The 10,889-nt window shown below is 43.1% G+C and overlaps 3 protein-coding genes across 4 annotated transcripts in view; 1 reads left to right on the forward strand and 2 right to left on the reverse strand.

Annotated features, from left to right (window-relative positions):
- LOC104965291 (uroporphyrinogen decarboxylase) overlaps nucleotides 1-2,263 on the reverse strand; it is a 3,215-nt gene extending 952 nt beyond the window's left edge. Inside the window, exons 1-5 of the mRNA XM_010794249.1 lie at nucleotides 2,245-2,263; nucleotides 1,254-1,498; nucleotides 977-1,138; nucleotides 657-791; nucleotides 129-229 (exon numbers count right to left, since the gene is read on the reverse strand). Of these exons, the coding sequence (XP_010792551.1) occupies nucleotides 129-229; nucleotides 657-791; nucleotides 977-1,138; nucleotides 1,254-1,498; nucleotides 2,245-2,263 (662 nt within the window). The remainder of the gene's footprint in view (nucleotides 1-128; nucleotides 230-656; nucleotides 792-976; nucleotides 1,139-1,253; nucleotides 1,499-2,244) is intronic.
- Nucleotides 2,264-2,909: 646 nt separating this feature from the next.
- Nucleotides 2,910-7,705, forward strand: LOC104964634 (BTB/POZ domain-containing protein 2). Of its 2 annotated transcripts, none has more exons than XM_010793466.1 (9): nucleotides 2,910-3,603; nucleotides 3,698-3,817; nucleotides 3,976-4,132; nucleotides 4,698-4,803; nucleotides 4,902-5,099; nucleotides 5,194-5,386; nucleotides 5,637-5,724; nucleotides 5,794-5,955; nucleotides 6,660-7,705. In XM_010793466.1, the coding sequence occupies exons 1-9, from the start codon at nucleotides 3,092-3,094 to the stop codon at nucleotides 6,819-6,821; spliced, it is 1,698 nt and encodes a 565-aa protein (XP_010791768.1). In that variant the 5' UTR covers nucleotides 2,910-3,091; the 3' UTR covers nucleotides 6,822-7,705. The 2 variants fall into 2 exon arrangements, with proteins under 2 accessions (XP_010791768.1, XP_010791769.1); XM_010793467.1 differs by having other exon boundaries at nucleotides 2,913-3,603; nucleotides 5,809-5,955.
- Nucleotides 7,706-8,631: 926 nt separating this feature from the next.
- On the reverse strand, nucleotides 8,632-10,000 carry LOC104965292 (elongation factor 2-like; the record flags this gene model as incomplete). The annotated part of the gene is made up of 2 exons (XM_010794250.1): nucleotides 8,632-9,261; nucleotides 9,817-10,000. Coding segments are annotated over 2 exons (378 nt in total), but the record flags the coding sequence as incomplete, so codon positions are not given.
- Between the last annotated feature and the right edge of the window lie 889 nt (nucleotides 10,001-10,889).

Raw genomic sequence — 10,889 nt, forward strand, 5'->3', positions numbered from 1 at the left:
GTGTGTGTGTGTGTGTGCGCGTGTGTGTGTGTATGTGTATGTGTATGTGTGTGTGTGTGTGTGTGTGTGCGCGTGTGTGTGTATGTGTATGTGTATGTGTATGTGTGTGTGTGTGTGTGTGTATATACCGTGCTGCTTTTGGGTCAACGGTCCAGTCCAGCCCGACCACTTCATAATGAGATTGAGACAGATCCTCCAAACCGTAATGAGCATCCTTTGCAAACACAATCTGAAAAGAGGAGATTATCAACTAACAACTTTTTTCAGGACTCGTTATTCTCCATTTTTGGTGAAATGCTGCCATCTTCTGGTAATGAACAGGACATTTCACTTATTACAGAGCAGATGAATCGTTAATGATGCCTCCTGGGAAACAGTGTTGTTGAAGCAACAGACTTATGGTAAGGATAGAACAGAGTATTGCAACTAATATAGAAAGCTATTATGAAAAGAGAACAGACTAAATAATACAGCAGGAAAATAAATATAAGAATAGAGTTGTCACAGTTATAGCGTTTATCATTATCATTATCTACTGACACTGTCCAGAGGAATACATGCAGATGTATGAGATATTATTACAGCAGGAGTCTTACTCTGTGTGGGTGTGGATTTGGGCATATTGATATATTTGAATGCTAATGTTTGCAGCTTACCATGGGAATGTCTTTCGCTGTCTCCTTGAGTTTCTCTTTGACGCGGCGAGCAATGTCTCGAAGGTAAGGCAGAGAGAACTCATTAAACTCCACGGGCCCCAAAATGCCGGCGTGAGACTCGAACACCTGCAGAGCCTGCACAACAAACAGCAGACGACAGAAGTATTGTTTTAAAATAATCTAGATTTACAGATTTTGTGGGACGAAGTACAAAGACAATCTGTTTGCGTCCTTTTGTTACCACCCTAAATAGTTATGCGTAATGGCAGTGGCACATATTGTAAACACGGCTCCAGAGATAAAGAGGTAGGAGGTCTAACCTGCGCTCCAGCCGCCACCTGCCCCAGCAGATACTCCACTATCACATCAGTCAGCATCTTCAGCAGCATGTGGCTGGCCTGAGGGTGTCGGTAGAGCCAGCGCTTCGCCTTCGAGTGGGTGTTGGAGCCTCCGCCTTCTATCATGTAGGACATCAGCGTCCACTGTGTAGGCACACCACACAGAGAGAGTAAGAACCACAATACTTTTGATGTAATTTTCATGTTTACATCCAGAAATACCTATGCCGGCTTTTAACTTGTCTGTATGATCACTAACCGGCGCTCCGGTGAACCCAATGAGCGGCACTTTGCCATCAATCTTGTGTCTGGTCAGTGTGATGGCTTTGAAGACATAACCCAGTTCCTTCTCCACGTCCACTTTAGGTTGCAGACGCTGCAGGTCCTCTGGCTCCTTCAGAGGGTCTGGGAATGTTGGACCTTTACCTGGCACCATCTGGACATCCATACCTAAGGCCTGGGAGGGGAAAAATGGATGGGACAGAGATATTTGAGTAATGGCTGCTATTTATTTTATGGATGTAGAACTCTGGAAATATATTCCTCATCTACGGGTTTCTACTGAACCTAGCTAATTCCATACTAAAGCTTTATACAAGCCAATGGCACACAGGTGAGCAGGTAACACTGTTTGAGTAACTGATGAGGATTTAAATCCTGTTAGAGCAGTTTTGGCCTTGTTGTTGTTGTAATTCAAATTGCAGAAATGTGCAGACAAAAGTAATCAGGACAGGACCAACGAGCTAGCAAGCCAGCCAGGGACAAGGGAGGCTGGCAATCAATTATATTTTGAAGAGAAATTGACTCAAGCCGGCTCTCTCACAAACTCCGGCTCTGTGCGCAAGCAGACCGCTGCACACGCTATCTGCCTCTCTCAATCTCTCTCTCTCTCTCCCCTTTCTCTCCATCGCTCAACCTCACTCCACCCTGTGTGCGCTCCTCAAGTTTGCCTGCGTGCTTGCCCAAGTTGGCACAATGTTACAAATGTGCCACAAAACCAACCAATGGATGTAGCCTATAATAAGACCGTCAACAGCCTTATGGCAACCTAAAACCCCTCTGTTTCCGTAACAACAATTCACGAGCCCCCCTCCCCCCGTTGACAATTCAGATTTCCCGGGAAATGTAAGTTTCGGGGTGGGCCCGCCCTGGTAAATCAAATGCCCGCCCAGAGACGTATGTCTGCCGCCGGGTCTGTAGACTTATCTGTTTGTAAAGTTTAAGAGTATTCCCTACCAAGGATTGTGTACTATTAGCAGGGGTGCACATAGCTTTTTGAGTGAGTTACTCAGATGAGTACCAGGAGACAGCGATTGGTACTCACCCCACAAGAAGCGTGGTCCTCCTCAGTGTCTCCTTAGTGAAGGAGACACTGAGGAGGACCACGCTTCTTGTGGGGTGAGTACCAATCGCTGTCTCCTGGTACTCATCTGAGTAACTCACTCAAAAAGCTATGTGCACCCNTTTGACTTTAACTTTAACTATATATTTATTTGTTGTTCCTTTCTTCTCTTTTCTTTCTTTCTTCACTATTATCTGTAAAGCGTCTTTGAGCACCTGTAAAAGCGCTAACAAATTAAATCTATTATTATTATTATTATAGTGGTTTTGGTCCTAATTCGAGTGTATATATAGCCTAAAAATATAATGTAAAATAAAAGTGACCCAACTAGTTTTCAAATATAGATATCAGACTCCCCCCACCTCGCTCTAACTCTTACATTCTCAGGAAAAATTAAGAAAACATGATATTAGTCATAGTGCCAGCAACAACCCTGATGAAAAATATATATATATTGTTGCTTCAAAAAGGGACAATGCACATGCCTGGTATTTTATTTCTTTACAATGTATGTTTTGGTTTGATGAACGCACTAGATTTTAGTTAAGAGAAAACAAACAGGTGTGTTCGCTAAGGATGAAATACTGGTGTGTGAGGCAGATGGACCTCATATACTGTACAGGTGGAGAGCATAGAGCACCGTGTAGTACCAACAACAAACGCCAGGCGTCAGCTAAGGGAAACAAAGACTGACGAGACTACTAGAAATACAAAAAGCGACGAAGTGCGTTGTTTACGCCTACACTCCGTTCAAGATGGCTGCTGGAGACAACAGCGGCAGGCCTCCTTGCCTTACTTTCTCCGGTCCTGGTCCTTTGGGAAACAGCCAGCCAAGCAATAGCGTGTTCTCCATGCCGGCGTCTAACGGCGGAGCTGGCGGTGCGGCCGGGGGAGCACAGGGCGCGACGAGGCGACCCAACCCGCAGATGGGGCCTGGCGGCGGGGACAGCAACGGAGTGTCGATCGGAGCTCAACCGACTGCGCAGAACTCCCTGCAGCAGTCCGCTGCGGCAGGTGCTGCAGGAGCCATGTCCACCCCGGCCACCAACATGGCAACCGCGGCGTCAAACGCAGCCGCTTCGGCAGCAGCGGCTGCCACCCCGGCTGCTGCGTCTGTGCTGGTGTACCGAGAGCCGGTGTACAACTGGCAGGCGACCAAGAGCACCGTCAAGGAGCGATTCGCTTTCCTTTTCAACAACGAAGTGCTCAGTGACGTTCATTTTTTAGTGGGCAAAGGGATGGGGGTTCAGAGGATACCTGCGCACAGGTAAGATCAGCTGCATGAGTATTCAAAACGTTTGATAGCTAACTATGACGATGCAAAGCAAAAAACGTAACCTGTGTTTTGTTGATATGGTCAGGTTTGTTTTGGCTGTGGGGAGCGCAGTGTTTGATGCCATGTTCAACGGAGGCATGGCGACAACTTCGACGGAAATAGAGCTTCCTGATGTGGAACCAGCTGCCTTCCTGGCCCTGCTAAAGTAAGAGGGCTGCCATTTAAACTGTCCTGAAAGTGGGCGTGTATAATTGTGTCATTATGCAATTAGTTAGCGGGTATAATAATGTTTAGACAATGCAACATTAAATACCTCACTAATGCATTCATTATATGATTATAACCTCAGAATGTCTTGTGCAGGTTTCTCTACTCTGATGAAGTCCAGATCGGGCCTGAGACAGTGATGACCACACTATATACAGCTAAGAAATATGCAGTGCCCGCCCTGGAGGCTCACTGTGTGGAGTTCCTCAAGAAGAACTTGAGAGCAGACAATGCGTTCATGCTGCTCACACAGGTCTGCCTCCCCAGAGCTTCAATTATTTTTATTTTTGTAAAAGTGATATATCTTGTGTCTTTTAGTGATCAGATCTTATTTCATCTCCTAGTTTAGCTGCCCTAGATGTTGTGTGCTGAAACTGTCAGTATCATGTGCAACAGAGCTGAAATTTAAACCCCTACATTTAAAGGATATTTTCTTTGATACTGGTGCTGAGTTAGTTACGGTATCCATACCACAACAATACTCTACTTTGAGAAATCTTAACATTATAATATTTTTTTTAAAGAAAAAACAACGTTCTTAAATATAACTTGTTGTTGAAATCCATGCAGCTTTAAAAACACCAAATGAGTCTCAAAAATCGGCAAAATAACAATACAGAAAATGTCAATCAAAGAATAAGTAGAAAATATTCTGTTATTTTCTTATTTGATGCCAGTTTTTGGCATTTGTCTATTTTTAGGACTCAAAAATCATGAGAGTTCCTACTATTAGATCTTAATCCAGATCTGCAAATGTTCAATTCTGAGCTTTTGACTGAGCCTTGTAGTGAAACAAAGTGATCCATTCTTTGTTTCAGGCACGCTTGTTTGACGAGCCTCAGCTCGCCAGCCTCTGTCTGGAGAACATCGATAAGAACACTGGAGATGCTCTCGCCGCTGAAGGCTTCACAGACATAGATCTGGGTAATGTGGCCTTGTGATTGTCATTAGTCTCTCTCAGTCTCTGTATTTAACAGTACCAGCCTCACTGACCGTCCCGTCTTCATCTCTCCCTGCCTCAGATACGTTGGTGGCCGTGTTGGAGAGGGACACTCTCGGGGTGCGGGAAGTGCGTTTATTCGGTGCTTCTGTGCGCTGGGCAGATGCCGAGGCTCACAGGCAGCAGATGCAGCCCACGCCCGAGAACAAACGCAAAGTGCTGGGCAAGGCTCTCACACTAATCCGCTTCCCTCTCATGACTATTGAGGAATTTGCTGCAGGTAAACAGAATCACAAGGAATCCAACAGTGAAACATTTTTTGTAGATTATTCTCTTTGCCTGAACACACACTGTGCTTTCTATCGTCCCTTCAGGTCCAGCCCAGTCCAGTATTCTGAGTGATAGAGAGGTGGTGAGTCTTTTCCTCCACTTTACAGTTAACCCAAAGCCCCGCGTTGAATTCATCGACCGGCCTCGCTGCTGCCTCCGCGGGAAGGAGTGTAGCATCACACGTTTTGGACAGGTGGAAAGCCGCTGGGGTTACAGCGGGACAAGTGACCGCATACGGTGAGTGGGATCTGTTTTGTGGCCACAAAGCACAATTAGTCGTAGAAAGAATTCCCTCAGTGGAGTAAAAGTCTTTGCTAGGTGCTTCTTCCGCTCCTCACACACAAAGAAGATTTTAATATTACTCAATTTGCTTAGATACCGATATGCCTGGCGGAAATAATAACACCACATATTGCAAATACTTCTCCACAGTTATCATACCCGCCAGACTCTTAATACATATCTGTTGTGTTTTTTTTTTCCTCAGGTTTTCGGTAAACAGAAGGATATTTGTGGTCGGGTTTGGTCTCTATGGCTCTATACACGGACCCACAGACTACCAAGTTAACATACAGGTGTGAACCCGAACCTTTCAGAAAGTTTGAGTCCAGTTTGTGTAGAGCATAACATATTCTGAATGTTAGTGTGTCTTATTGCAGATCATACACACAGACAGCAACACGGTGCTGGGTCAGAACGATACAGGCTTCAGCTGTGACGGGTCGGCCAACACCTTCAGAGTCATGTTCAAAGAACCGGTGGAGATCCTACCCAACGTCAACTACACTGCCTGTGCCACACTCAAGGTATGTGATGATAGCAGATACACATACAGCACTGTGCTCCCAATACAAGGAAAATGTGTCTTTTTGATCAAAGGATTATTTTCCTTCATTGTTTGGTCTAAAACATGTCAAACAATGAGCCATTGCACGTCCATCGATTTTTTTGCAGTGTAGAAATCAAAATGTACTCAGTTTACTCTCCAAGAAGACAAGAAAACCTACAAATCTGACAAAAGTTAAGAAACTTGACAAGAATAATAAAGCAGTATATAAGAAAATCTGTTGATTGTAAGGCTGTACTGAAATTGTAATCTTCATTCACTACGTTGACATTACATTTTACATCAACATTTAAATGTTGCATAATTATTTTTTTGTCCGTGTTCAGTCTGTTTTAAATGAAGTTTAGTTTACAAACTAACAAGTTATATTCATGAAAGAAAGTTGATTCAACTAATTTAATCAGATGATTCACTTATTTCAAACCTTGTGCGTTTTTTAAAGTGACGATATCACAAAAAATTAAAACAGACTTTTTAAGCTTAATTTGAAAACCAATTGCAAATAAGACATTCAGTACAGACCTTGTTGATCTAATAATGAATTAATCAACTTAGCATGTTAGCTGTGGTTCCTTCTCACTTGTGGAAATGTCTATATATGTTATATATCACTGTGCAGCGTTGGCATCATCAGTGTATTCAACCTCTCTGTGTGTTTTTCAGGGCCCAGACTCTCACTACGGGACAAAGGGGATGAGAAAGGTAACGCACGAGTCGTCCTCCACTGGCACAAAGACGTGTTTCACCTTCTGTTACGCGGCGGGCAACAACAACGGCACTTCAGTAGAGGACGGACAGATTCCCGAGGTCATCTTCTACACATAGTCACCTCTGACACAAGCAGTGATCCTCCATCAAATGTGACAACCTGACACCAGCGCGGGGCCACACCTCAGCAGCCGTTCCTGGGACTCAGACATCATACTGTTCCCCCCATATAGTGCACTGCTGTTGGCCACATGGGAAGACAAATATCCGTGAAGCAATGTAGGTCACTACATGGGGCGTAGCTTGTCATTTGAGACGCTGCCTCTCTCTTTCTCCGCGGCTTCCTTTTATCCCTTTGTGTTGTAGTGATGCCAGCCTCTGAAACAGACATGACTGTAACCAACTCCACCATGGAGGGAGAGAGAGAGGGAGGGAGGGAGGAGCCTCTCAGATTATTCACAGTATCGATGTCACTGCTGTGGATTGACGGCATAAGGCTTGACACTGAATTCCCCTTCCTGTACTCCCGAGCATTAGTGCGGGGAGTCGAAACTGTATTAATGTACAGTTCATCAGATATGCCAAGACAAGATCTTCATCACCCTTTAGTACAGACCAGCATTTCACTCAATTCAGCTGTAATTTCCATAGGCATCATAGGCTTACGAACTCTTTGAAACAAACTTCTTATTAATCTTAACAACATGATATGGTAAGCTATTTTTGGGTTTCTACATACAGTACAATCTGTGATATCTTGTGTCCTTGCTTGGTAGTTGCCTATACCCAAGATACCTTGCACTTCTCGGCCTTGCATATGTTTATGTGGTTGTTCTGTAAATGCACACTAACTCTTCAGACATGTTTCTTTTTAGCTTTGTTTTAAAAAGTGTGGGCGGAGAGCTTTCCTTTTTGGTGCGGAAGTAAAAGGGTTGTATATTAAAGTGGCATTTATTAACATTATATATGTAACTTGAAAAAAATATTGATTAAAGAGTGAAGAAAATATGTTGTGGTGCTTGTATTTTTAGAAAATACCCCATCTAAGTAACACTTGAACAATAGCAACAACTCAACATTTTAGGGAACATGCTTGTTGGCTTTCTTGGAGAAATATTTGTCTTCCAAATATGAGGCTATGCTTGACCCATTAGCCAGTTACTTTAGCTTAGCATAAAAACTAAGCTGAGTAACTGGCCAAAGGGTAAATCATCCCTATTGTAGTTGGTTGTCCCCTTGCTTTTTTTGGGGGGCGGGGGGTAATAAAACGTGATTTTTTTTTTTATCCTTATGGCAGTCACTCTATCAGTGAAAAGCATCCAAAACTTTTAAGCTAACATGCAGTACTAACATCTTTTTAACAGCTCATTCTAGGGAGACAAATCTAGTGTCTAGAGTTCACAGTACAGAGGGCATAGAAGGAAAAATATAGCAATAATTAATATTATAATAATCAACCTACAATAAAATATTATTAAATAAAGATTGAAGTTTAGTGGAAGATTGAATGATAATAAAAGACTGATGATATACCGACACCTAAACGGTACATATTGTTCAGGACTATTTGATTTCTTAACTACGGCTCTCAGCCATAACCCGTATAGCAGCTAGTTGTGGTTTTTACACTTTAGCATTTGTACACAAACTAATTATATTGTGTACATAGGGTCTCCAGATAAGCCGGGCGATGGATTTTGATATTGATTCACTGCTGTTTCACGAAATAAGAAGAAATGGTTTCTCCATGTTCAGTCTTTGTGCTAAGCTAAGCTAATTAACTGAATTGTGGTTGTATACTAGATACACATTTAGTATGGATTCGGTTAACTAAATCCCTGCCCCAAATTGAAAAAGTGTATTTCGCAAAATGGCAAACTATTAACTAAAGCCCCTTGGAGAAATAACAGGTGTCACATTTCCATCATGAGTTGGATGTTTTTATTAATCACATCCACACAGAGGTCCAATCCAGGAAGTTAGACTTCTGTAACATATTATTATGGTTTCCATGGTTTTATCTGGCCATGATCCTTTTAAATATGCATTATTGCAGCAGTATCACGGTGCACTATACAGGGGGGGGGGCGGGAGAGGACCCATGTGGAGAAATAAAAGAACAAGTAATACAACTGCTTTGATCCAATTGTTCCACAAAACCCACGCCCTAGGCACTTGGTGTACTGTAGCTGTGAAATGAAAAAGCATCGCTGCTTCCACTTGCCTACAACAAAAGCTTAAAGCTTCCGGTCCAAAGTCAATACAATTGTGCAATTTATCTTTTAAGCCTGTGCAAAGATTTTAAAGTGCCCATGGGGTAGGGTTAAGAGATTGATTTGGTATTGTATTATCTTGGCTTAGTTTTAAAGTTTGTCCAGGTAGTTGTCGACGGAAGGTATGTTCTCTTTCAGACCTTTGCGTTTCCTAATTTCGGCAACAACCTGGAAGGGTCTGGTGGCCGGGTCGCTGGGGTCTCCTGGGAGAATCTGCCAGTGGTCAAACACACACTGAGGGAAGGCCTGGCCTCCAGTGTTGCTGCGCAGGTCAGCTGTGAATCCTGGAGGAAATGAATACAGATGCATACTTTAATTATGTAATTGTAATTAAATGGTCATTAGTTTTAAATGGACAGCTTGTTATTTTCTGCTGCTACAGGCCTCTCAATAAAAACAACAACAAAAGACACAGTTAGGGGACATTTTAAGGTAGACTGGACAATTGTCATTGCCTTCACCCTTTCCTAGTGAGGATTTCTTCCTTGTTCATTTTCTTCTTTTATAAATAGGGCTTAAAACTTAAAACTGGATTTGATGACAGCCTTTGAAGACAACAACAGCACTGACACTAAGACAAAGGGTTACGTCACCTTATCAGACAGCCATTGAAATCGACCGATAGATTGGAAACATTTTGGAAATGTTCGGTATAATGTAACTGCACAATTCAACAACATACATGACATCAGGTCAAGTTGTCTTTTGTCATTTAAGCAGGGGAATATTACACACCAAACCTTTAAATTGTGAAAAATTATTCTCTGCCAAGAATAAGGAAATGACATACTAAAACCAAATTATTAAATAAAGTGAATTGTTCTAAATCACACACTCACCAAAGGACTCGTTGACAGGCAGGAAGGCTTTCACAATAAACATGGGAGTGCCTATGACTTGGGATTCCTCAAACACGTGACCTCGTTTCCTGTTCAACACGCCGTAGATACCCCCGACCACCTGCTCCGGGCACTGCACGGACAAAAAGATCAGCAGATAGTTTAAACTGGCATCAGATCGTTTTCAAGAAGAATCCTGATCATAAAGCAATCTCAAAATAGTAAAGTCATAAAAAATAAGTTCAAAACAGTAATAGTTTTCACAACACTCAGGTGGAATTTACTTGGAGTTGTAGACTTTGTGAGGTGCCTTTTCAGTCATGCCTTTCTGTTTGCATATCAAATGTTATGCATAGATATTGTTGGAGCCATAATGTATTTAGTTTGTTTGACTTTATCTGCACAAGTTGAATGTATCATGCAGTTCCAACATTGAACACAGGATGAAGCATTCACTTGTGAGTGTGTATATATGTAACCACGGGTGATCTGATTCAGGGTCTGTGGGACAGAAGGCAAACGTCTTTCGACGTTGAGAGGAGCTGTCAAAGCTGTTTGTATTCAGCGTGAGCNAAAAGAGAAGAAAGGAACAACAAATAAATATATAGTTAAAGTTAAAGTCAAATAATACAAAAACAGTCACACATGAAAAGCCAGATTGAAGAGGTGAGTTTTTGTGAGTTTTTTGAAGGTGGTGAGGTCGGTGCAGTCTCTGATGGGTTGTGGGAGTGAGTTCCAGAGGGAGGGGGCAGCGACGGAGAAGGCTCTGTCCCCCCAGGTCCGGTGATTGGTGCGGGTGGGGATGGATAGGAGGTTGGCTTCTGATGAGCGGAGGCAGCGGGAAGGGGTGTGGTGGTGCAGCAGGTCTGTTAGGTAGGGGGGGGCCTGGTTGTTGAGGGCTTTGTAAGTTATGAGGAGGACTTTGAAGTGGATTCTTTGACGGACGGGGAGCCAGTGGAGGTTCTGGAGGATGGGAGTGATGTGGTCTCGGGAGCGGGTGTGGGTGAGGAGGCGGGCAGCAGAGTTCTGGATATGTTGGAGTTTATTGAGGAGGTTGGATGGTATGCCATAGA

This window comes from Notothenia coriiceps, unplaced genomic scaffold (genome assembly GCF_000735185.1).
Source record: "Notothenia coriiceps isolate Sejong01 unplaced genomic scaffold, NC01 NC01_scaffold00037244, whole genome shotgun sequence".
NCBI lineage: Eukaryota > Metazoa > Chordata > Actinopteri > Perciformes > Nototheniidae > Notothenia > Notothenia coriiceps.